Source organism: Megalopta genalis, chromosome 1 (genome assembly GCF_051020955.1).
Source record: "Megalopta genalis isolate 19385.01 chromosome 1, iyMegGena1_principal, whole genome shotgun sequence".
In the NCBI taxonomy this organism is placed as follows: domain Eukaryota; kingdom Metazoa; phylum Arthropoda; class Insecta; order Hymenoptera; family Halictidae; genus Megalopta; species Megalopta genalis.
In genome coordinates, this window is record NC_135013.1 from 43398229 (window position 1) to 43426153 (window position 27925).

The window sequence follows — 27925 nt, forward strand, 5'->3', positions numbered from 1 at the left end:
AAATGCGGTAACGTTCTCAAAGCCTAATGTCTTTAAAGTTTGATATTATCTCTGATCATTTATATCACAAATGCATAAAATCCACAGTCTAATTATAACACAAGCGTATAAAACTCTCAGAATCTCCGAAACGAAGCCTACCTGGAAAATTCTATTCTATGTTCCTTAGTTATTTTTTTAAATGTAAAACCACTCCTCTCTTTCTCGTTTGCACCACGATTTCAGAAACACTTTGCGTTATTTCCGAATAATAATCGCATATCATTATGAAATAGAATATCGTTAAATAGAAACGCTTTAGATTTTAAACGTTCCATCTTTACGATCATCGCCTAATTTTAATCGCCGTTTATGTGCAGACATTATAGTTGCAGCGAACGTTATAACAATATTTCGAAAGTATGTTTGAACTTTTTCAATGAAGAACATTATGATGCATTATCACAAGAATTTCTTAACTGTTCGAAAGCGCAAAACAAATAGCAAGCAACCCAATCATACTTCGAAATTTTATTAAAAGATTAAACACTGCGAACCATTTCGAATTCCTGATTTATCATTATTAGACTACTTATTATATGCACTTCTAATAAAAATGAGTTGGTGAAATCTAAAACTCATTGAAATTATTAACGAAAAAAAAATTTCTATTTGATTTGTCTGTCGCATTCGATGAAGACAATTTTTATTTCCCATAAAGATCCGCAATTATCATTACTATTGTTGTATACGTGTAAGCCACATTCCCCTTATACAAGATACACTGTCTACTGTATTTTAACTATTTCATATTTCGCATACACAATGCGATCGTAAATTTTGTGTCACCGACAAGAAATTACAACAGGGCTGGGATGCAAACTTATATACAGGGTGACTCATTTTTGTTTAAAATTCCTACATTTTCAGAAATTATGATAAATCGAAGATTCCACTTTAAAAGACACTAAAATGTGCAATTGTGAATTTGTTTGATGCAAACGTTAGCATCATTTAGAAGTTGTTGAATTTTGAAAATGGTACGTAGTCTATTTCTTATAACCAAATTAGTGAACATATACCGCTAAAAGTGGGTTTCTCAATTAAAAGTAGTTTTGTTGATCCTCTATTGTAAAGAACTGTGCTCTATCTACGAAATGTTCTGAATTGGATGATACACATCGAAGCAGTGTACGAAGATTGTGTTAATGCGACCCAAAGAACTTGTCCAAATAGGAAACAATTAAAAAGTATTAGAAATTATTTAAAAAATTCAAGGGTGAAATATATTTTTGTATATTTTGTATAAATTGTATCCTGATTCGAAACTTGTATAACAGAAAACTTGAATAATAGAAAAATTGCGACTAAGAAATTTTCTCATTGAAATAACAAAGTACATACACTTACATTACTTCCTCTATGCAGAGTGTCCATTGGAAAACTTTAAATCTGAATATCTCGAAAACAACACATTTTCAAAAAAAATGTTAAACACAAATGTTACTCGATTTCGGAGGGAAATACAACTATTTCTTTTTTGATCGCTTCGAAGGTCATTTGGAAGATAACTTTGTTTTTTCAAATAGAAACCTGTATTTTTATCTGCAATTTTTATTCTACACGAAAAAAGGATAAACTTATGTTTTAAATCAGATTTTATCTTACAAGGATATTTAATGAAATGAAATGAGTAAGGACGAGTAAAAATAAGTAATTTTTGAATTCAAAATTTTTCTCAAAAATGCGTTGTTTTCGAGATATTTAGGTTGGAAGTTTTCAAATGAACACACTATACACATTTTGTCGTTACCATTCGCAGCTTCGATTGGCTTCGGAGTGGCTTACTTTCAATTTATTTGCGGCACTATAAAGGGAGTACGCTTTCAATTAGAATGCTTTCGCAACGCTTATAAATACTAACCGCCACCGCTCTCGAGTTTTTGGCTGTATGTACCCGTATACGTGGACGAGCGTTCTGCCAGTTGGAATTTAAACTACGCTCTCCGAGAAATAAATTTTCAATTTTCCACTGTTAACACCGCGCGGGCAAGAATTCTCTATTAGCAAAGCGACGTAAAACATTTTTATCAGAATTTAAAGGAAGAATAGTGCCATGTATATTTGCGACAGTCTGTATGGCATTAAAATACAGTTGATGAAAAACATTGTTGCGTACACTTCGTTCGATGCTGGTTGCTTTCTACTTTGATTTGCGTTTCCGACATTCAGTAAACGACATAGGGCGCGATCATAATGATAACAGCAATTAACCATTCAACACCTCGTAACAACCTGTAACATCTCATTTCTTATTAAAAACTTTGTATCGATTTCAGTTTACTTTTTTAATCAAGTTTCGAACAATTAAGAAATACAAGAACTGAATAAGGTTATTAAAAATTCGTATACATCATGTATTTGTTATTCAATTTCTCGAATAATGTTGTTAAAAATGTATATGCATCATCTATTTCTTATTAATCTTATCAATGATTTTATTAATTTATGTATAATCTACATTCAATGTTAAAAGAATTGTTGCTAGGTAGAATCAAAATCATGTCGTCAGATATTAGGTTAAATACTTACAGCCCTGGGTACATTTGAATTGACATTACTTGAAATATTGCTTCAAATAACATGTTGCTTTATTTCATAATTACTTCTTTCGCGACAATGTCAATTGACCCTAAACGATAATCTTTTAACGATGAACTTTTTATAGAAAAAGTGCATATTATTTTGAGGATTATTTCTTTCGTCATATTTGAAGTAAGAGAATAACGAAACAATTTATTATGTGAAACTGCTCTTATTTGAAATGATAAATGAAAATAAATAAATGAAAATAAAAAATTATTTTCATTTAAAATAAAAAATATTTAGCATTATTTTTTTTGTCATATTGGAAATAAAAAAGATAAGGAAATAATTTATTATTTGAAATGAATTGTTTTTCTTCTATTCTTATCTTATCTTCATTTCAAATAAAATTTGACTAGCTTGCATCCATTATTCTCGCGCGTTCAATTTACATCTGCGGATGTTCCCACATTTGCGTCAATAATTTGTTATAACGTTTACCCGAGAAACGTTCCATCAGAGCGAATGAATTCGGTTAACGAATACAGTCGAACAACCTACAACGTCTATAACGCTTTCGTTTTTATAAGGAGAAGGGTGGTTTGCAATATGAACGCGTCGGAAGTAAAGTAGCGAGGAGAAAAGTGCAGTGCATCAAGTCATCTGAAAAAGTGGAAGCGGTCGGTACTTGAGAAAGGAATGACAGAAAAGACTGTTCACCTAGCACCAGTGCTTGAATTACTTCAAGTGTTCACGTGCCTCGATGAGTTTCACTCGAATGTTGCAAGTAGCACTAATCAAACTGCTTTTCATATCCGCTGCATACATTTTCCGCTTGGCTGACAATATCCGCTAGAACTGTTACCGTTTCGACCCATTTGTAGTTTCTTTTTAATTATTTGATGAGACAATTACATGCAAACTCCGATTAAACTAATGGAACAGATGAATATAATGGAGAGAAGTAATTCTACAAGTTGTATTACAAATTCCATCGCTTTATACATTTACGAGATCCGATTATCGCAGCCAATTATCTAAACCCTTTGAAATATAGTTGCTCCCGTCGCTATGCATATCCGATACGTGTAATCTAGTTACAGACAAATTAATTATAGCGCACGGTGAAACGAATATTCGGTACTGCGAGTACAAATTAATTTTCCAGATATAGATCGCTTTTGTGTTTTCCGGTTCGCTGACATATGCCACGATTGTGTCAAAAGCCAAATGATATGCTAAATTTAGTTACTAATGAATTCAATCAATTGAAACGGGCCTCTTGATTGTTGAATTGCAACGCTTGCTGTAGTGTCGCGAAGCTTAATTCTATAATGACAAAATCGGCATTAGTTCTTCGATGACAGTGACTGATGAACATGAAAAGTGTACTCGTTCAACTACGTACGAACGCTATGACGACAGGCTTCGAATTTGTTCATCAAATACGGATCTTCTGATTCCGTACTTTTTACCTATTTTTATGTAACAGTTGAAATTGTGAAAAGTTTTTAATTGATCTTTTTCGATCATTGTATTAAACATGAGAAAATTAGGTTCAAAGACCCATATTTAACGTATAAATATCTATAAAAAGTCTATTGAAAATTATAAATTCGTACATGTAATGAATATATACATATGAGCCGTTTAAAGCAAAAGTGGTGTTATTTTTTGCTAGATTGATTTAATATTATTAAATCATATTTATTTAAAGCTTTAAAGTGTGGTTTACATAAAAGAATTGTACCCAACAATTATTTATTACATTGCATTTTACAGAACTTTTAATTCACCTTTCATTCTTCATAATTTAACATTTTTTACTTTCACCATTTCTACTTTCATCTGTTCTTATAATAGTAATAATAGTAATATTAAAACAGTCTAAATAATGTAGTATTCGCCTATAGAAGAAATCAATTAATTTATGATAAGTGTTTTAGAATTCATTGCTTTATATGTATATAGTTAATGAAAAGCACGTTAATTTTTATGTAAAATCTTATGTAGTACTGCAATTATCCAAAAAAGAAAGCATTAGTAAATAAATCTTTAAAAGTTTTATGATAATATTGCAACAACGTTTGGAAATTAACTCGAACAATAAATTAATTAATTGTTTTATAAATAGTTAATGAAAAGCACATTAATTTTGATGTAAAACATTATGTAGTACTGCAATTGTTCAAAGAAGATTGTGTTAATAAATTAATTTGTAGAAAGTTCTGTGATAATATAACGACAACGTTTAGGAATTAAATGAACTGAAGATTTCCACATCCTGAACTTTCTAAACAATTTTGATCCCGTAAATAATTCATGAAAATGGTAATGAAACTGCCATTAAATTCGCTCGCGTACGACGTGCAACTATACCGAAATTTTAGTTAAAGATATCTTAAGTTTGCGTTAGCGGATCTAACTGATGGCCGTACCAGCTTTCAGCTACTTAGGTTGACTTGCATAGATATGGAACTGTTTAACAAGTTCCTCGCTGCTACTATCTCGGTCACTCGGAATGTCTTTCATTTATTATCCGTGTCAGATGGGAGGCACACGGTAAGACCTGAATAAGAAAGATTTGTCATCCGAGAAGAAATGAAACCGAGCCCTAGAATCCTCTATTTAATGTTATACCATTGTATTGACTGTCACGCAGACAACCTCAAAAATGTTATAACATCGAAGTATTTAATTTAATTGAATTAAAATTGAAAAGTAAAGCTGTACGACATCAATTGTATTTAACATTCTTACGTTTTTGCGTGCCCTAATGAAATTAAGAAGATGCAGTGGATTAGTTATACTTTGCGCTTTTCAGGTATCACGAACATGCCCTTGGATTTAGGATACTACTATTGAAAATTAGAATATGGTATTATAGAGTAGAAACTTCGAGCTTTAATCTTTTAAAAAATCATGATTTTATAATAGCTTCTAACGAAGTTATAGCTACTGAAAAATTGATAATTTTTCGGTCAAAAATTACCGATGTATTAATTTTGCTATCGAGTGTATCACTGACAAGGAAACATATTCGGATTATATAATACAATCCGATTTTAATGAAGCTATCATGAGACATAGTACAATAAATTCTTTCCAACTTTCCTTCAGCTTGTCAACAAAAATGGACAATTTAGGAAGAGGAGATACGATTATTCGAGACTTGCGGATCATTTTTATAGTTGCTGATTGTCAACAATTATAAACACGAGGTGCAAGACTCAAATAATCGTATTTCCTCATCCCAAATTGTCCATTTTTGTTGACAAGCTGAGGGAAATTTAAAGAGAATTAACTGTACTTCGTACAATGATGTGTCACACATTTTTCTTATCGGTCATCGTCAATATCGAAGGTCTGAAAACAGCTCTCAAAAAGCAGTGGGTCAAAAATACGTTTCTTGAGATATTACGGAATTGGTTGAAAAAAATTCTACTTTTGTTTTTTAAATTGCGAGTTTTTCAATGGGAATTTCAGTAGCGTAAACAAATTACAGACAAAATTATAAGTTCAAGCAGTATATTAAAAATCCGATGTTATTGCAATTGCTCTTACTTATTGTTAATCGATTTTAATGTATACTCGTGAGTACGATCTTTAATTCAAAATAGAGGATACTTGTTTCTGGATTTCTTTTAGTTTTTGCCATTTAACATCAATTTAATATCATTTGTATTAATAAACGATATTGTTGCTTTCCGTGCGAAGGAATGTGTTGTGCTGTAGAAGATGACATAAATATGTACAATATTTAGCAATAATCCTGAATTATATTTCGTTAATTGTTTCATTAATAGTCGGGACAGATGACTCCAATATTAATGTGACACAATACTAATCACCGTCGCGTATCGCGTCGTGGCATAGAGGGTGTACATATAGGATCCGGCTTGCCGGATCATACATATTATTCAAGAATAATATGTAACCAGCATAAGTCAATTCCTAGCTCACGCTTGGCGACATTCATCATGTCCGTTTCAAAATTACAATCGTTTGAACCAGCATCTATAGTATCTGTTTCCCAGACAATTTCGAATACTTTCAGGAGCAGTTAGAAAATAATTGATGTTGCAATCTTAGCAATAACTAATTTATTAAAATTAGCTATATCTAAATTTATAAATAATTTCTCGTAATTATTAAATTTTAACTTACAATATAAATATCTATTATAAAAATGTATTATAATAAAAATTTATATTGAAACTCTGTTCTAATTTAAGTTTCTATTAAAAAATCTATTATAATTAAAATTTATATGAAATCCCTATTCTACTTTTTTCTATTTAAAATCTATTATAATTAAATTCCTCCCTATTGAAATCCAATTTTAATTAAAATTTCTATAAGAAATACATTACAACTCAAATTTCTGTTTAAAATCTATTATAATTAAATTTCCGCCTATTGAAATCCAATTGTAATTACAATTTCTATGAAAAATATGTTACAACTTAAATTCCTATTAAAAAATCTATTGCATTAAATTAAAAAATCTATTATTATCAAATTTTATCTCCTATTCGGATAAAAAAAATGGTATCGTTAGAGTCGATCTAACGAGATGAGACAGTAAGTGTAAACTAAATAAAATATGCCTTAATATAACTAAGTGAAATATGCATTCTAATGAGTCTATCAAAACACTATTCATCATAAAAGGAACAACGTTATGGCTTTGTGACGAGACAGAAACGAAATATCCAATTTTTGTATCAAAAGTGCTGTAAATAATTTAGTAGTGAAGAAATTAAATCGTCTGGATATCACAAACTATGAAGATTTCAGAATTGAATTAATTACATTAATACCTCGCGTAAAGACTGTTTACAATACACATCAAGCTCAAAAATTGCACTAATATAGATATTATTTTCCAGAGTCGTTTTGTGGCATAAAACATTCAAGAGAATCAAATTAAAAACAGATTTTACGTATGTGTCTCTTTTATTTGGAGCCCCTGTTAATGTTAAATTATTTAAGAACTTGGTTTACTATTATTCCGGAGAGCTATTGAGATGATTTAGTCGTTGAGGTGGGTCATGACCTAAAAAAAGGTTGAGAAACACTGCACTAGACGAACAGGTGACGATGAAAGAACGAAGCTCTCGTATAAAATGTCACAATATATAATAACTGGTCGCAATAAAGAAGTAATCTGTTATATTCTTCATATATAAGATATTAGAGAACCGCAGAGTCGACATTAGGAACACCATAAACTCGTACGTGACTTGTAATTTGACTTTTATAGGAAGAATATTGCCTCGGAAGAAACGATGCTTCGGCTAAATATATCTTCTCTCAAAGTTCCCGGAGTAATAGCTTCCTGACCCAAATCTCAACGAGATCACGAATCTGCTAGAGACAGGAAATCCGTACGTTAACATCGGAATATAGACGTACTAAATTCGATTGAGCGCCGTCCCTCAGTCAGTCAACTCTAATTAAATTCAACGATGTAAACCACCGCAGTAAGGCTGATCAAATAAGTTCGAAAAATGTGCAGCGAAATACAATGAAACTGGTATACATTTCAAAAATATTAAATAACAATTACGCCGATACAACGATACGTCGAATCTGTTTTAATGACAGTAAAGTATAGACATTATTGTTTTTGAAAATATTTTTTAGTTCATTGACTTCCGTAGAATATGCAGTGGTGTTCATAATTACAGACTCAAAGTAATTTCTACATTGTTTTAGTTTTCATTTAAATATTAGTAACAATGTAAAAATTACTTTGATCCTATAATTATGCACATCATTTTACAATCTACTGAAATCAATGTGCTAAATATTATTTTAATTATTCCTAATATAAAAATATACACAAATATGATATTTTGTTAAATTTTTTTTTAACGTACAGGGTGTCTCAACTGAAGGAGGCCATCCCAACAGTACTGCAAATAATTATAAACTCAAACTACATTTTACCTTTTTATTGACATTTTAAAACCAAACAAAAAATATAAATATAGGAATATGCAAGTTTTTGTTTAAATATCGCTAAAAATGTAAAAGTTACTTCGTGTCCATAATGAGAAAATAACGCTTCGAGTCAATGATTATTGATAACATTTTACATAAAATTAGGTGTCGCTAATGAAATTAATCAAATAAGTTAAATATAAATGTTGAATCATTCAGTTGACCAATTAGTATTAATTTTTATTGCAGTGAATTTTCAGAAATATTACTGTTTTATAGTGTTTTTGCAGCGTTGCTAACAAACACACGCATATGTATATATAGTGTACACGTTTTTCCGGGTGTTTAAACGAAGAAAAGAAAGTTCAAATTAATATATTTTTGCGAGTAATAAATAATTATGAAAGTTAATTACGACGAATAATTTGACTCAGTTGATTAGAATAATTTGAATGGATTACTGTACCATTCACTGTACTTGATGTCTCGTTACCGCTAGCGATATTAAAACAGTGGTCTCCACTTCAAGGTTAACGACAATCTGTACAGAAGTTCACGAGTATTTTCATTTTATAACGAAACTTTAGATCGTTCGCTTCGACTCGTTGAGTTCGTCCCAATGTGAGTCTGTCTTTCTCTCAATGACACGCACATCTTCCGCATAGCATTGGCACAAAATTCTCGTTCACGGGAATTGTAGCACAATTGCGATCGAAGATCGACACCAGTTGAGATGATGATAATGCACAGCAACCACCGACGCTTTTACGTAATTGTGTATCACCATTATAGAAATATAAACTGTTTATTGTTGTCTCACCTGAAACGCTTCTGGAGTTATTAGAATTAGAGGAATCGGTTGTGCTGTCACTAATTTTTCGTTTCTCTCACGTGCCTGCAAGGCATATCAGAAACGACAAAAGGTTCGGATGGAAGCTTCGCTCGATCGAGCGTAAAACAAACTATATTCTCTTACATTTATTCGAGCCTTCAACCTATTATTCTATTCGCGAGCTTTATGGTCATTTATACGCTCGGATATGAAAAATGATTATCGATTCTCGTATTTTTCACGATTGTTTTAACCTAATTATGAAAGAAATGTTAAATAATTATACAGAAATTTTTAATTGAAAATCTGATTTCCAGATATATCACTGATTTTTCATCCGAGCCTAATATCAACTACGTGCATATTATTATCAGCGATATTATTATTATGAAATGTGCTGATGTGTAAGTATTCATACGTAAATAAAACTGAAACTTACATGCGCAACAATAATTTTAGTAATTACATATAATATAAATACAATATATAATAATATAATACATCGACATTCACGAGTCTTCTTAACTCAAGATTAAACGAAGTTAAGGAGAAAAGAAAACAGAGAACGATTTGATTGAAATGTAAATGATACGTATCATTTACATGTTCCACTCATGAAAATCAAATGAGAAAAACAGCCGTGGATAATGATGAAAATATATATAAATACACGTCTCTCGTGATATGACGTGTAATAAATACAATTCTGTAAATAGCATAAACTGTAGCATATTGTCTACGTTGATTTGCTTACGACACATTGATTAATGTACAAAAGTAAAATTATTGGGATTCCTGCACTTATATTAGTATGTCGAAGGCACCATGGAGATTTATTTTCAAATGATCAACGTTATATTATTTCTTGCAGTATTATAAACCATAAGAGGATATAAACCATTAGTAAAATTGCTAGAAGAAACTATCATAGTGACATGTACATAATCCAAAACCCTATACAAAGTGTAAATATCTGTAAACGGTTTGTGCACGTTTTAACTAACCGAGTGACTACAATTACCTGTTTATATTCGATACTTTCTACAGATTCATTACGAACTTGTTTTAAAATAGGCGTTCGCCGGAAATAAATCTCGAAGGTAAGCACTCCCCATGGCATCTTCCTACGGATGAGACTGCGTGCGCTACTGCAGAACGGAGCTACGCAACTATGTTACTAGAATCTACACGGTCAGTCACCTAACTTGATCTTACACTACCTAATTCGAGCAATTGCGTAACGAAAAGATATTGAAATCAAAATTATGACACTGAAAGGGACATATCAGAGTGCAACTTTAAAAATTATTTTATATATAATAAAACACTTTATTTATTTATATTTTAAATTAGACTGTTTATTTAACAAATACAGGATTATTACATGTACACATGTTCGATATCAAGCTATCAAAATAATGTCGCCTTTATACCACGTAAAAAGAACGAACATAGATTTTCTGATGACAGCGGATCTTTGTGAAAAATAAAAATTGAAATCTTCAAGATTTTGTTTTCATTGGCCTATGCTTCATCAGCTTATTTTTCTCGTAAATGCATAAAATCCGCTGTTTTTATTTGTCTACGTTTATCCAATTGAAATCTGCTCAGAAACATTTGCATTAACGCTCAAAATTGATATTTCTGCTCCAAATTAATATTTCTGTTAAAAACAACACAACTTGACGATTCTCGTGTCACGTACGAGACATATTAAGTCTTCGTAAAAAAAAAATGGATTCCAGTACGACGTTCCGTAGTCATCAATGGGTATTGTTTTCTAAGCTTAGCCAAAAATTGTACTAGAAAACTCACCGTTCTTCTCGGAGGAGAATTATGCAGCTCCTTCTGGTACTCGCTTTTATACCTTTCGACGTCGGTTTTGAATCGATTTTCGTTAATTTCAGACCGAAGGACGATGATTATAAGTTCTCACGAAATCTTCACTGATGCAGCATGATAGCCACGCTGCACCCTTGCGACTGCAGCTTCTGCTTCTAGACAATCGTGCATAAAGACCGTTTCGTTCATGGAATTATTTCTCTGTTGTGGAGAACTTCAAGTTCTGCTATAGGTCACTTTCGCGTCCATTATTATATTCCTTAATCAAACGTACTATATACAGTGTGCGGAGAAAATTCTGCCCCTATATCTATCTGTATATTTGTGCTTAGCTGGTTTGGAAATAAGGATACTTCAATTTAATATTATATATATGTTACCAATTTAACAAACATATTAATTGTAAAACACAACAATAAAATTTAAATTAAGTTTTCAAAATATGCTCCTTCTGCTTCAATTCTTCTTCAAAAATTCTTAATAATTGATAATTAATAATTGATAACAGTTTTAATTCTTCTCTTTTACCGCCCTATCTACCTCCTTTAATTTAATAATTGTAACCATCTCTTCATCGTTTTTCATTTTTAAGCTGAAAACAAATAGAAACGTGCATGAATGGTAGTAATAAATGTAAAAAATCTAAAGTATTCGAAAAACAAAGTAGATTTGAACACTGAATATTTGCAGAAAAAAAATGAGCGTTTTTCATAAAGCGACAAAAATTTTCTCCGGATGCTGTATTCGCGATAAGTTCTCTGAGAATGAAATTCTCTGAAGCGGTTACTATAACGTTTGATAGCAAGTCGATATTCTCTGAATATTGAACAGCCGTAAACCTTGATTACGTTGCTCCAAGCAGGATAATTACAGCGATTCGATCTTCTCTATATTCCAATTCATCTTGATCGTATGTCGAAGTCCATTTGGCGTCTATCATTCACCGGAAAATCCCTCCAGTGGATTTAGGTAATCCGTTTAGCTAAGCAGCGCGCAAGAGAAAAAGTCTTCTTTTCGTAAAACCCTGAATTCACAGGAGCTAATAGCTCCGGGTACCACTTTCGGTTGTGTGATGGATCACGCCCAACATCTAAAGCTGTAGAAGGAAGGCTTCATTAATGAGCGGTTACACGCCCAATTTGCTCGTCTAATGAGAGACACGAAACTCTATTATTCACTGAAAAGTAGAAGCGTTTCATAACAGTTCCTGATATCTTTCACTTTCATCGGCAAGTGCACCCTACTTTGTTACAAAATTTATCACGAGATTTGGAGCCGAGCAAGCTCGGCGAATAAACAGTGACACATTAATTATTCGAACATGAAGTTTCACATTGAAGTTTCACATTGAAGTTTCACATTGAAGTTTCGTGTTGAAGTTTCGTGTTGAAGTATTCAATGTTTGCGAACAATATTTATCCTGTACAACGTAGTACATAGGTTGTGTAGTACAAAGTTATTACAAAATTACAAAGACGTGCCACTTTACAGTGTTATTGAATTAGTAATATTTTGCATATTTTTCTACAAAAATAACCGTCAAATACAAAACTGTGAAGGTGCTAGAACAATTTGAAAATGTTTTTCCATTATTTCGACTTAGTACAGTTATTAAAAGAGAAAAGATATTTTCATGTAATTAATTAAATAATATTTTCATCTAATTCAGCAATTACCTTAGTAGTTGGGTAATATATTTGAAGTTTAAAGTAACGAACTGTTCTCATAATGTAATTGGAAATTTTTGTTTAGATTAAAACAGTTTGTGATGAAACTATGGATACTGTTTTTACGATTATTCCCATCTGGCATAAGTTGTATTCCTTTTAAACAATTGCTCAAATAGTTTATGAATATTCTAGTTGGCTTCATAGAAGAAGGGAAAAATCAATTACAAGGTTTCATAATAAATCTAGCTGCAACAAAAACAAAATATTATTTCACCTAATGCATGATATGCGAGTATTCTCATTGATTGTTCATCCCAAGCCAGGAAAAATTTTAAATCTTGAACAAAGCTGTAGATAATGTATATACTACGTTGCACTAAAGAATAGAACTTTTTCTTGTCGAATCTATTTTATAGTTGCGTATTTTCTAAAAAGATTGAAAGTAAAACTAATGTAATTAATTTTTCGGATTAATTTTATATTTGCGTATTGCCTAAAGAGATCAGAAGCAAAAAGAACATCGAATTGTTTAGTTCGCAAATTAATTTCAGTGTTTACCGAACGTTTTGATAATGGTATACGATTAATTTAACTTAAATAACCATCTCAGGCTTGTTATAGACTTGCGATAATAGGCCCCGATATGCTTCGATTGTCTCTGGCCATCGCATCGTTGCCGAGTCACGATAAGCATCATTTTCTCATTTCCTCCTCCGAAGATAAGTGGTGTTAAGTCCGGGGAACGTGCCGGACACGAAACTTCTTCGTCACGTTCGATCCATCGATTAGAGAACCGTCACTGAAATACATAATCTTATTACACACGCGAGTGAATTCCGGTGGACTACTTTCGATGAAACTGAGAACATGCGGGCTGATAAACATGATGAACTGATTTAGGAGCATGCAATATCTCGTTAAAAATGGTGACACCAATGTGAGGATAAATATCCGCGTGTTGCTGTAATATAAATTACTATTACAGATAATGGTATGATTCACGCGAAATTTATAATAATACTGTTAATTTTCATTACCGATAGAAATAGGAAATTATATGTTTTATTTTATGTTATATTTTTAGTTCGATTATAAATATAGAAAATAAAACAGCATAAAGAGGAAAGCAAAACAAATTTCGGAAGTATGAAAATAATATAAATATGAAATAAATATATACATATAGACATGGGTAGACGTATAAATATAATACATACATATATAAAATTTGTTATTATATGAATCGAGGCATTCGTAATAACAAATTTTATAAGCATTAATATGTTCCAGATGATGCTATTGAATTATTATAAAAAAAACATTGTTAAAATCAATGATGAAGTCAATATTGTGTTACGTTCCAAGTCAGGCCGGTGTATTTCATTGTTAATAAAAAGATTCGTTTAAATTTACAATTTGAAAGAATTCATATTTAAGAAATTTGTTATATCGATATTTTATGAAAACTACAGCTTATTTAATTTCATTTCACGTTCCACTATTCAATTACGAATACATCAATTGTACTTTGAAGTCGAAAATAAATGCACGTTGCAATTTTTGTAAAAAAATCGGGGAAAAATCTTGTGATACAATCTAAAACGTGCTTTCTTTACATGTTTCTGTAGTTTGCCACACTGGTACTGAAGCCACACTGGTACTCGAATGGAGGACACCTTGATAAATAATACAATATTTCCTCGCTGTCCAAATTCATTCTGAGGGGCATCGTACATCGACCCTTGCAGATCGAACTATTTCTCATGTCAACTTCACCCTTCGGAAATGGGGAAGATTTTTGTCTTAATAGGAAAACTGAAAATTCACCTTCGTGCCATTATTGTGTACCATGCGTAATTATCGGCAAGATATTTAGATTCAAATTAAACAAATGCTATCTCGTGCAAAAAGTGAGAATCAAGATATCCAGGCTAGAGGGGTTCTTATAAAATTTTTGAAAAAAAACAATGCAAGAATGAAACAACTTAATTTATAAATATATACGTTATTAAATTTGCAACGATATTAACTGAACTATTCTACATACGTATATTCCACAAAATTTCAGTTTCCGTAATTTCCGAATTCGGAATTCTTGGAACCAATTGTAATGATGGAACTGCGTAGAATATGCAGAACAGTTCAATAAGTAACAATTAATATTATTGCAAATTTAATAACGTATATACAAAGTTCGACATGATTTACGTGAATGTTCGTTTAAATGAATATTTACATAAAACATTAATAGTTATTTGGAAGTTTAAATGAAAGACAAAGATAATTACTTATTATTTGTACAGATTAAAAATAAATTATTTAAAATGATAAAATTTATTTCCTACTCTTAAAAGTATAATTTCAATTGTAACTTATTAATTATCATTTGAATGCTTATTATTTTGAATTTACTGACACATCTAGCGAGGCGACGCATTTATATTTTAAAAAACCATATCTGACAAATGAATGATATACCAATACAAGTACGACATAGATTTTAAGAAGTCAGAGAATGAATTACTAATTATATTGTATATCCCTACCAATGTCACAATTTCTGATGAAAATATTCCTTTTAATGAGAAATAAAATTTTGGACGATCAAGTTAGGTGTTCCGCTTCGAACGCATTCCACTTTTTACGATTGCGACAACAATATTGTTTCCTAGGTAAAGAAACTACGGGCTAGGAAATTCACAAGAACTACGATGTATATTTTACACGCCTACAACACATGGTAATCAAACATTTGTGTAAGAACACTGCACGATGACAAATTCTAAGAAAAGTATTGTGCAGTTGCATTTAAAAAAGAATCTCAAGGCTACTTTGATTTGTAAGATAAATGTGGGAATTCCGAAAATTTTTCTTCTCCTACATTAATCAATCGAGCTTGAATTTGTACTGTTTCTCGTGTGGTTATATATTACTCATATTATAACAGATAATTACTTGTATGTTTGTACATCTAGCAGCAATGTGTATAACAATCACTGCAATGCATACTGTACAAAGTTGATGGAATTATTATTTGTAATTATACAACCATGAAAGCCAGCGTGAAACGTTAAATGGCTGAATTACGATGGTTGTTGTTGTAATTCGTATTTAAGTTTTACATCCATGTAATTAATTCATTTATATGTACTGTTCGTAAAAATTAAATGAAAACATGGGATAAAGTTATTTTCAGTATTCACGTAAATATATTCAAATACTGCTCTATAGAACATTCGGTTTACGTTAGAACCTCGATTATGAAAACTGTTTATATGTCAACTATGATAGAAACTATGATTACCATTTTTTAATACAGAATGTAATAAAATAATCTTTATTAGCAGATAGGATAGTTATCAATGCGTGTCACAAAATGAATCATAGTTTAGTATTCTTACAGAAAATATTTGGATAAAAGAATAGAGATAATTAAATAATTTAATTTCTGCTGACATGCATAACATGCAGAATAAAAATCGTAGTTTCTCACAATTTTTGACCGATAACTACAAGAAATCTCGAGTTTTTGTTAACCGATTTCATTAAAATTTTCAGTATGCATACAAGACGCCGAGATTTTTAAAACGAATTTTTTAAATTTTCATTATAGGCTTAGACAAAAAGGTTGAGAAGACATAATTTTTAATTTTTTTATCATTTCAGCCAATTGTAATTTTCGAGAACAATTTTTTAGCCATTGTCTAATAAAAATTTAGGCCTCTTGGCCTAATTATAAATATTTATAAATAAATATAAATAATTATAATAAATAATTATAAATATTCATTGAACTGTTGATGATTCCAAGCATAATCAGTTACGTTATTGTCAGGGCTAAAAAGGTATTGAAAAGTTGCAGTTGATCAAAGCTATTATTTCTTTAATCCTCCTGCATACTTTCAATTTGTACAAAGTTCAATATGCTCGAATAATTGACGGCACTACTTCGTTTCCGAACCTGATAAAAAAAATAGTATCGCATGTATGACGGACGACCTAATCAACGCGTAGATGTAGTGTAGGGTAAAGTTGCCTAATACGAGGATCTCTCCTAACAATGAGACCCTAGTTTGTTTTCGTTGTAGACGTCCCATCGTCGCATCGACACTTCTTTGTTGCGTATCAACTCGCATCTTTCATTATTTCGTCTGCTTGTTGGTGTCCAGATCAGTTTAGCGCAGAGTAGTCAAGGAAATTAACTACCCAAGGCGACACATACGCATTTCTGCAATTCTGAACTACGATCAGACAGAAGCTCTGCGTCGCGTTGTCATCGTAGTTCAGAATTACAATATTCACCCGATAGACGCCCACGCCGCTGTGCGGGATTCGCTGCGCATGCGTCACTTTGCGTAGTTAATTTGCCTGACTGCACTGTTCTACTGTCGTGGCGAACAATATATTTGTAGAATACGTTGCGAAAAGTTTTTGAAAATTATATTACAAATATCTTAAAAATGATAAGTGCATAATTACTTTCGCAAATACTATTGTATAGTACATTCAATGAAGTTTGAAATTTACTAGTTATATATATCATTAAAGATTGCAGAATAATCCACAAAATTCCTTACTATTTGACATGTTATTATTTCCAAATATGTGACCTTGGAAGAAAAGACAATTTAAAAAAAAAGTACTAAAAGAAAGCGTATAGAAATTGCTAGTTCTATAAATGGGCCATTAAACACTGTGGTGTTGAAGAAACAAATTTTATATGTCCAATGTGTGAGAAATAGAAGAAAAAAAATTTGCTGGAAAAATCAAACTGGTTCTCAGAAGGTACCCATTTTTCAAATCTATGAATTTACATACTTTTAGTTTTTCCTTCATTACGAAGTAGCGGAATTTCTTTTCCTACATTTACCAGTAGATTGTAAAAGAATATATATATAGTGATGTAAATAATTATAGACTCAAAGTCATTTTTATATTTTTAGTAATATTTAGATAAAAACATAACGATATATCATATTTGTATATTTCTATATTCTATTATTTCTAATATAGAAATATACAAATTATATTCTATTATTTCTAATATAGAAATATACAAATTATATAATAATATTTCTATATTCTATTTCTAATATAGAAATATACAAATATGGTTTTTTCTTGGTTTTTCTTTAAATATCTGTAAAAATATATAAGTTTCACAGCGCTGTAGGTGGTCTCTTTTAGCTAAGTCATCCTGTTTATGTAAAACAATACTTAACAAAATATCATGTTTATATATTTCTATATTAGAAATAATACAAAAAAAATACAAATATAGTATTTTGTTAAGTTTTCGTTTAGGTATCAGTAACAATGTAAAAGTCGCTTTGAGTCCATAATTATGCCCACCACTGTATTTTAGTTTTTAAACGTGTATCCATTTTTAATAAAAGTGTTTTCAATCGAAAATTATGGTATAAACAAAAATGGGTCCCATACTAGGCACCTTTATCCCTGGTTAGAGATAGAACAGTTTGCATAATCGAGGCTCCCATGTGTTGAGGAAAGCGTCACGTCGGTATCGTGGAATTCAGCGATTCCACGTAGTTCTGCTATGGTTCCCTTCAAAGTAAAGCATTGTAGAAGCTGATCCGGTTCTCGGTGGGTACATAAGTTCTTTGTCCGTGTCTGCATTGTCAGAAATCACGCTTTGAGAAAGATTGCATTGGAAAGCAATTTCCATACGAGCTGGATCTCGGTAAGACGATCTAATCACGTTGCTGCAATTTCCAGCATCTGCACTGGTCGAACCATCAGATGGACTCCTTGGATAGCGGACCTGGACTCGGCTTGCCGAGAACCTCGAGACCACGAGTGAACAGCGCCATCGATGTGGCCGGCTTTGTATCCCAGGTAGGTAATCGTATCAAACGGGAAAGCTACGCGCGTTCAATTTCCTCGTGGAACACCTTGAAACTTTCGATCGAGCAGGCCGGAGCTATCAGCCCTCGCGTCGATTTCTAATCAGAAAAATGGAATAGCCAGTCACTCGCCTCTAATATGCTGAACATTTGAACGCGCGGCGAACTGCAATGCTCGGTCGAGAATTTGTTTGGTTGAAATGACTTTCTGCTTGCGACGGATGGAAAGTTCTCAATGAATGATTTCGCAAAAAGAAATCCATCGACAGAAATTGTTACAGCTTTTCTAGTATTTCGCATGGAAAAGGTACCAGATAGGTACTCCGATTGATGGTACTTTAATATGCGCTCGGGATTTAAATGTCCGCTGCCGGACTGTACTCTCTAAAACGCTCTTGCTTTATTCAAATTGATACGTTGGATTTTATATTGTATTTGGTGGTTGAAACCCTGAGCACGGTTTTGAGTAGATTATTTTGTGCAGAAATTTATTAAGAAATCAGATGAATAAATAATTTTAGTGATAAATCTTATAGTTAATTTCTCATGACTTTTTTCTTTTTCAAAACATAAAATTCCACTCGGTAAATAATAAATGCCCATTTACAAAACCGCGGTACTCTTATCCTAGCGTAGGTCCTTTAAATGGGAGCGGCGAAATGTTAAAAACTTATTAACCCTTTCAGCGTTTAAGACGGTCACATTGTTGCACTATAACAACGAGTCAGACTCGTAGCGAAGATTTCATTCATAATCTACTAAATATGAATGCTACACAATTTCTTCTCTAAATCGAAATAAAATATGATTATTCTATTTTCAAAGCTTAAAAATGAAAGCAAATAAAGACATACAAGAAATAAAAATTCGTTTGCTGCATTAGACAAATTATTAAGGACAACGAAGTGTTAATTAACCTAGCTGTGAAAGAAATCTTAGTACAAGGTATGTGGTATTTATGAAAAATTTCATAATCACAGAAATTCGTTTTTTAATTATATTAATAAATTGAAAATGGCTGAACAGTATTTTTAAATTTCTTAAATATTTTTAGGGTTTTGTATTTGATCGACTAATTTTTCCCAAATAACATAATCTGAATAACATCTATATAATGAGGACGTAATGTAAAGTCGTGAAAGTAATATAAAAAGTAGATATTGCATTTACTATATTTTGTTCATTCTGGTCAGCACTGAAAGGGTTAATAAGAATGATGGTGATTGTATAAATAAAAGTACACCACATGAATTTACAAGATTTTGTATATGTTGTCGGCAACGTTATTTTATACATGTAACTATTATTTGGCTTTATGCAAGAAAGCATGTTTGGTAATAGTTTATCTACATCTAATTTAAAATTACTATCGCAGATCTATCTTAAATCTGACTTTAAATTCTGTGGCTACAGGAAAGCTTTGTTCAAGTTGAAGATGATGATTAGACTGTGGTTTTTACGCAAAATAGAAATTGTCTACATTAATCACAAGATAGAAAAGCAATATCCACATGTATTTCTTTTCTCAATGATTTGAATAAATTGGAAAGAATATGTAGTACTTTTAATATCTTTAAATGGGTAAGCGATTTCGATTTTATCATAAATGTATCAAACTCGCAATCTAGTGACAATAAAATTGCAACAATCGCTAATAACCAACGATGTTGATGCGATTTTAAAAATTGCTAAAGTCAAAGAAAAATAAGTAACGGTGTTGCGAAATTTTTGAAATAGTCTTAGATTTAAGGTAAATGACTGGTTTCACATTTCTTATTGAAATTATAATGATATTTTGATGAGAATCTTGTGATGCGAGAATTTTATTGATGTGAATAATCTACACAATTTAATTGTAATTTGAAAGATCTAATAGTCACTATACATATAGTATATTATATATAGCTAATAGTATTGTCATTTTTATAAAACGATACATACCAGTTTTCGTGTTTGGTTAATTTAGTGTCAATATCTGTCTAGGTTAGATTAATGCTTTCTTAAGTTTTGTATGAAATGCTTCTAAAAAATAATAGTAGATACGTACACAATGACTAAAAAAAAATAAACGAATGATTAAATAAACTATTTTGAAAATGGGCATTCGTTAATGATTTTTCAATAACAAACATCCGCCACTTAAAACCTTCAGGAATCTGTACTCAGGGTGATGGCCTTGGCAATACATTAGAAAATCGTCGAGATCGGAGAATGGTACTTTTGTCGTAAACATTTACCAAATTTTTTACGTAATTTAAAATGTACGAAAGGAATTCTTTCACGGATTAAAAGATTTGCGAAGGTAAAAATGAGGTAGTAATTTCAATAGTGTCGATTTAATTACCTTGTTGCATAGACGCGTAAAATCTGTAGTCTATGAATAAGCTGTTCCTTCAAATATTGTTTGCGAGAAAAAAGTTACACGGAACAGTGTATTCTCGACAACAGATTTTTAACCTAAGGGAACCAATTTCCCCGATATATATTTCTTTTTAATAATGGTCTATCGCCCACGCTCATTGCTTACCTTATGTACAAAATAATAAGCTTGCATGTACAAAAAAAGCTACACACTTTCTCAATACAGCACAATATATCATATAAGATAATGTACATAATCTTTGTAATTACTGTAATATAAAATTACTTTTCACTGAAACGACATAACATTGTACAGAATTATATATACATATAACTAAAACGTAAATATTGTTAATAATATTTGTCCAAATATATGAAAGCCATAGTACCACATAATTCAAAATTCTAAATAGCTCATATTTAGGAGAATTCCAGTAATATTTCACGTTTTGTTTCGTTATAGATAATACATTATAATAATATTATAAATAATGATAATAATAATATTTTTAATATAAATAAAGTGATTTCTTTGCATAGAAGCACATTTTGAGGATGGATATTTGAATAAGTAACGAATGTGAAAGATACCGTAGAAAACAGATACGTCGAACGGTAAAGTTCAAGGCAGTTAGAGGTGAAGTGTAGTTTACAGGCTGATCAATAAGTTCGTAGTTTACTAGTAAGGAAGTTGTTAACTTCATTGGAGGACATATGGACCGTCAGCTTTAATTACCTAAGCACTCAGTTGTTTAATTACACAGTTTATGCAGTTATAGACATATTAAATCTATGTCAAACAATCATAAATCCTCGTATCACTTTTATCGTGATTTCTATTTCATTTAATACTCGGACAGCGAGAGATTAGGGATTTTATTGATAACTGAAATTATAAATGATTCTAAACGTACGCAGTTATATATTTTTGTTACATGATTTTTTCTCAATGCTTTAAACTAGACGGTTTATTTTGGCATAAACAGATCTGTCGTTCGTGTGTGTTATCATTAAGTTCTCATGTACAGTGAGCGTCACTTAAATTCTTGTTCCAAATTGCTTCTTTATCTTTAGGCAAAGTTGAAGTAATTTACATATACATGTACCAAATGTAGTTACATTTAATGTGTAATAATTACAAATTAAAAATTTGTTTTCGAAAGTAGTAAATTCAACATATTGAAACGATACAGACATCTCGCTCTCTGTTTCGATACTGCAATTTACCAAATGTTCCTACGAGGCAAATTGTAAAGGTTCTAAGATATTAGATAAAAAAAAGACAGATTGGAAATTAACTCGTCAAAATATTGGACATATCAATTTACAGTAATTTATTTAGTAAAATAAAAGTCAAGTTGTTAAAATTGATAATTAATGCGCATGTATTTTAATCAAGTTTTACGTATTCGATATTCCGGTACGAAAAGTAATTATTAAATCTTGACAAATAATTTTGCCGTCTATATATAACATCATTCATCTTTTCTCTCGTGTAAAATAAATTAAATTAAATTAATGATAACATTAGTCAAATCACCCTTCCACATCATTTTGTGACCATTCATCAAACTTAATAATCGCTCAGAGATTTCCAGGATTTATTTCATTACATAAATATATTGAATGTTCAGTTATCAGTAATACTGATGATAAAATTTTAATATTACTCCTTTTCCAATTTGTGTATCGCAATATTTCTATTACTTAAATAGACGAAATGAAAAATAATTTTTCTATTTATATATTCTTATACTTCAACAGTTATTTATGTGTATAAAGGAAAAACTGACACTTTGCTATTTTCATGATCTATCAATTTATCTTATGTATTTAATTCTTTCCGCTATTTTGTTTATAATTTATTTTATATACGATGATATCTTTTGCACTAGTTAATTTAACATAGTATATTCATCTTGCACTTCTGTTTTGTAATTTCGTTATATTCTTCTAATTTTTGTAGTAACGATTTATGTTCTTCCATATTAATTTGTCCCATTTGAGTGTCTTCAACATAGTCACAATAAAATGATCTTTATAATTATGTACACAATTTTAAAAGAATCAAGAAATGAGATAATTAAGTATTAAATATAATGAAATCGGTTATTTTATTGATTATTACAATTTTATTTATGCGTACAGTTATTAATTTGAGTGTTATTTTTATGTACAGGGAGTCGCAAAATTATGTTGCTTCCGGGAAATGAGGGGTTCCTGAAGTCATTTGAAGCAACTTTTTCCTTAACGCAAATACAATCCGCGACTTTGTTTACAAGTTATTAACGAAAAACAAAGACCAATGAGAGGCAAGATCAACTGGCGCAAGACTGCCGAGCCAACAATCAGACAAAGCCCAGTTTCACTCATTGGCTTGAGTGGCCTCACGCCAGCTGATCTCGCCTCTCATTGGTCACTGTTTTTCGTTAATAGCTCGTAAACAAAGCCGCGGATTGCATTTGCGCTAAGGAAAAAGTTGCTTCAAATAACACTAGGAACCCTTCATTTCCCGGAAGTAACATAATTTTGGGACACCCTATATATGTATAATATATATTGAATTCATTTTTTACAAATAGATCTGTTAGTAACTAATTTCAGTCTAAATTTAACAGCAGAAGTAATTTATAAGGTGTCAGAACTGTAGATTTTTGTCGAAATTAATTGTCGGCCAGTATTAAGAAATAAGATCACAATATTTAAACGACAATAACAAACTGACAACAAGAGATCGTACGTACCTCGACGATTCGTTCAAAGATGCAAACATTCATATTTCGTTACATTCATTCGCATATCAACCTAATCGATTTTATTTAAAAACTGTATTCAACATAAAGAAAGATTTTACATGTATTAAAATGTATATAAGCCAATGTGCGGTGTACAATTAAATGACACTTACTGTATACACGAAAAATTTTCCAAATTCTCTATATAATTTATAAACATTACTGTTTATGAACACAATACCTACTTGCAACCTGTAACTTATTGTTCTCCTTTGTATATATACATATATCTACGAAACGTTTAAAATAGGAAAAGTAAAATGATAGCACAATTACAAAATTGAAATTTTCTTGATTTCGAAAAATGATCACTTTTTTAAACTTTTGAATAAATAGTATACAGTTTCTTTATTTTTCAATCACCTCTAACATCCGTTTTGATAACTAATTATCCGACTGTTGAACATAATCTTCCGATGTATTATCCCATTTTCTTTTCAGGGGTTGTTTCAGTTCAATAATGCTTTGAACTTGTTTTATTGTCTTTATAAACAGCTCGATCATGGTGTCCCCAACAGTACTCAATAATATTTAAATCTGGTAAGTGTGCTGGCCAGTTCCAAAGTAGAATAATCGTGAGAAATAGTTTCTAACCATTTTTGCAATTCAAGCGGCGCTACTGTTTTTTTTATTTCAAAAATAAAGATACCCCTAGCAATAGACATGGCAAACTTGCTCATTTCTTCTTGCATTACGTTTAAGGTAAGTTGTGCTATTCATTCGTTTCTCAATGAATTTGACAACGATCCGCCAATTATATCCCATGCCTGTCCAAAGTCATTACGCTTCCCTTACTTATTTAACAACGCGCTTTTGAGAAATTTTTTCTTCACCAAAAATAATAATCAAAACTGTTGGAACGACAACTGAATCGTTTCTGACTGATAAATATTACTCTACTATCATTTATAATTACACGCTCAAAACAACTTTTACATTGTCACTAATATTTAAACGAAAACTTCACGAAATATCATATTTGTATATTTCCGTTTTCTACTATTTCTAATATAAAAATATACAATTATGAAGTTTTGTTAAATTTTTTTTAAAAGTGCCCATCTACAGTGCTGTGAAACTCAAAGTAACTTTTACATTTTTAATGACGCTTAAACAAAAGCAAAAAAGAGAACTATATTTGTATGTTTCTATTTTCTATTGTTTTTAATATAGAAATATACAAATAAATCTCACTAAAAATGTAATAGTTACTTTGAGTCTACACCACTCACAAAATTCAATTCATGTTGTCTTTAATTGATTCCTTTATAGGCCACTGTAACTTTAAAGTCACACACAGCATATTGTGTTTTTTATTCTAATTTAATTTAATTTTTAGTCGCAATTTTCAATTTTGATTTTGCACACAAGAATAAATTCGATTTTTCAACGCATAGTGAATTCGTTATTATCTTATATCCAGAAATTCACATTTGGTGGTTTCGAGATATAAAAATTTTTTATTTCGATACGAAAAATCCGGAATATAGAAATGTCAATCTTGTTTTTCATTTAAATTGTAATCGCATTCAACTTTTAAATGTCTAGAGTGTAGACCGAAAGTTTTTAGAATTAGATAAAACTTCAGCTTGCTGAGCAAGATTAGACTTGCTGCGAGGCACAACTTCGATGCAGCCGGTATAATAGCACGTTGTTTTATGTTATCTGCATCAATTGGAAAACATAAGAGTCAAGTACAACCTTTTTCCTTTCTTAAATAACTTTAATAAGTCAGAATTAATAGATCAAGATTCTTGGTTGCTGCCAATCTTTTCACTATTTTAGGTTTTATCTATCCATTTTTGCAATAAATGCATAAAAACCGCAGTCTACTTATGACTTTTTAGTTTCAAAGTGATTTGAATCTTCCCTTGATTTGATTTCTTCAGAATCTCATGTTTGCATACACAAAGCTAGTTACTTATACACTAGTGATAGAAACATAAATAGGTTTCCAAGGAAACCGAAATGATAGTGCTCCTATGCTGTCATTTCATCATCTCCAATTTCAATACAACAGGGAAACAGAGAAATTCTAATTTATATGTATACAGGGTCTCTTATTTAAATGTGATTTACCAAACATCTATTTGAATTCTGTAAGCGAAACAAGTATTTGATACGTACTTTAATTCAGTGGTATTAATTGTTCAGTATCCTGCAAGCGTTGTTTCGAATAACTATAATATTTGTTTCAAATATTATTCAAATTTGTACTATGATATGACCTTCAATTTTTACTATGATATAACCTGAAGTATTTTTGTTAATATCACTGAAATTACGTATAAAACAGTATTTGTGTTTTGACAATTGAAAAAGATATTTGAGGAATTATACTTAAATGACACAAATAATATCATCAAAAGAGTACGAATATGTGGTCCAAACGGAAAGATTCCAAAATATGATTATACTTTTTGGGCAACCTAATAATAGGACAAGGTAACAATAATGAATCAGATTTCTACAGAATTACAACTTAATTACTCGAGAAATTATAATTACAAAGTAATTCAATTACATTATAATTCAATCACGCGTTGTAATTCGTAATTCAGACCTCCATTCAATTGAATCACAATGTATTTCGTAATTGCAATTGGAGTACAATTACAAAATACTTTGTAATTAAATTGCATTAATTACAAGAATTACAGTACAATTGAATAAAAATTAAGAAATGCAGTGTAATTAAATTAAAATTAAGAATTCTGATGTAATTGAATGAAAATTGAGAATTAACTATAATTAATAAGTAATAATAGGTACTAACAATGTATCTCACTTCATCAAAATTTTAGGTTATAATTTGCAGAATTGTATTTCAATTACATTGTATGTCAATTACATAGTATTTCAATTTCATTGTGTTTCAATTACACTCGTAATTAATATAACTAGCAATTGAATTAACTGTAAGGTTTGAATTATGTAGTTGAATTGCAATATAATCGAATTTGCATAACTCCGTAATGAATCTTAAAAAACATTTGGAAAATTGTAAACATTTAAATAACGGTATCGCATATGTACTTTATTGATCCATAACTGTATGTCATAAAAGAAAACCTATTTACACATTATAACATTATATTTCCATATAATGTCATTCAATATTTGGAGTGCCAAAAAGACTTAAGTAAATGTCTAAAAGATACAGAGAAGTTCAATTTTTGTTTGTAGTTCAGGAAATATTTCATTGTCAAAACATTCAGTTGATCATAAACACAATTTTAAACAAGTTATTTATCACTCGTTTCATATTCAGACGTCTACACTGATTTGCTTCTCAGTCATTCATTTAATCACCTGAAGATTTAATCAAGCGTATGATTAAGCTTAAATGCAGAGTATAACATCCATCTTTATCTACTTTCCTTATAGTAATATAGTAACAAATTCATCAGCTGACGAGGAATTGATTCATTGTACAACAAAGAAATTAAAGCTTCAACGACCATAATTCTTTATTCTTTGAACAAGTAAAAAACACATGCAATTTACTTACACTTTTGGTTTTAGTTTTTGATATTACAGTCTAGTCAATCGTATAGAAAGCCGTATCGTTGATAACAGCAATTACTGAAAAGTAAAAAGCAAATTACTGAAAATATTCAGAATGGCATAATACAACATTATTGATCAGACATTGGTGCTCAAAGTAAAAAAACGATAGCAACAATTATTCATGATTTTCAAATAATTGAGTAATAATTTATTCATGCAAACGTGCACGCCTATTACATGTATTAATATAAATTTTATTGTGAAAATCTCAATATCCTCAAAATATTAATTAAATAATATTCTTCAATATTAAATCTCAATATAAATATTTTAAATCTCATTTGACAACTTTTCGTATTTTAAAATAAATTATATTTAATCTCTCCTTCAATTGTCAGTTTTACTTTGCTATCAGAATTCTGAATATTTTTGTTACATGAAAATATTTAATACCGATAAATGTAGCTTACAGACCATATACATCTATATCTTAACTGTGCTTGTAATCGTCTTATGAATGTGGAGAAAAAGCATTCT

General features: G+C 30.6%; 1 protein-coding gene and 1 long non-coding RNA gene across 19 annotated transcripts in view; one reads left to right on the forward strand and one right to left on the reverse strand.

Moving 5' to 3' along the window:
- Nucleotides 1-27925, forward strand: part of LOC117219502 (uncharacterized) — a 326730-nt gene that overhangs the window by 259559 nt on the left and 39246 nt on the right. For 17 of the 18 annotated variants that reach the window (XM_033469946.2, XM_033469142.2, XM_033469054.2 and 14 more), the window contains one exon: nt 18595-18714. The exons of the other annotated variant lie outside the window; for it this stretch is intronic. In XM_033469946.2, the coding sequence (XP_033325837.2) occupies nt 18595-18714 (120 nt within the window). The remainder of the gene's footprint in view (nt 1-18594; nt 18715-27925) is intronic. 18 annotated transcript variants of the gene reach the window in all.
- On the reverse strand, nt 10709-13044 carry LOC143262725 (uncharacterized). Its single transcript, XR_013036423.1, has 4 exons — nt 12865-13044; nt 12028-12284; nt 11162-11343; nt 10709-10949 (listed from the first exon to the last, which is right to left on the reverse strand). It is a non-coding gene; the product is annotated as an uncharacterized LOC143262725 (long non-coding RNA).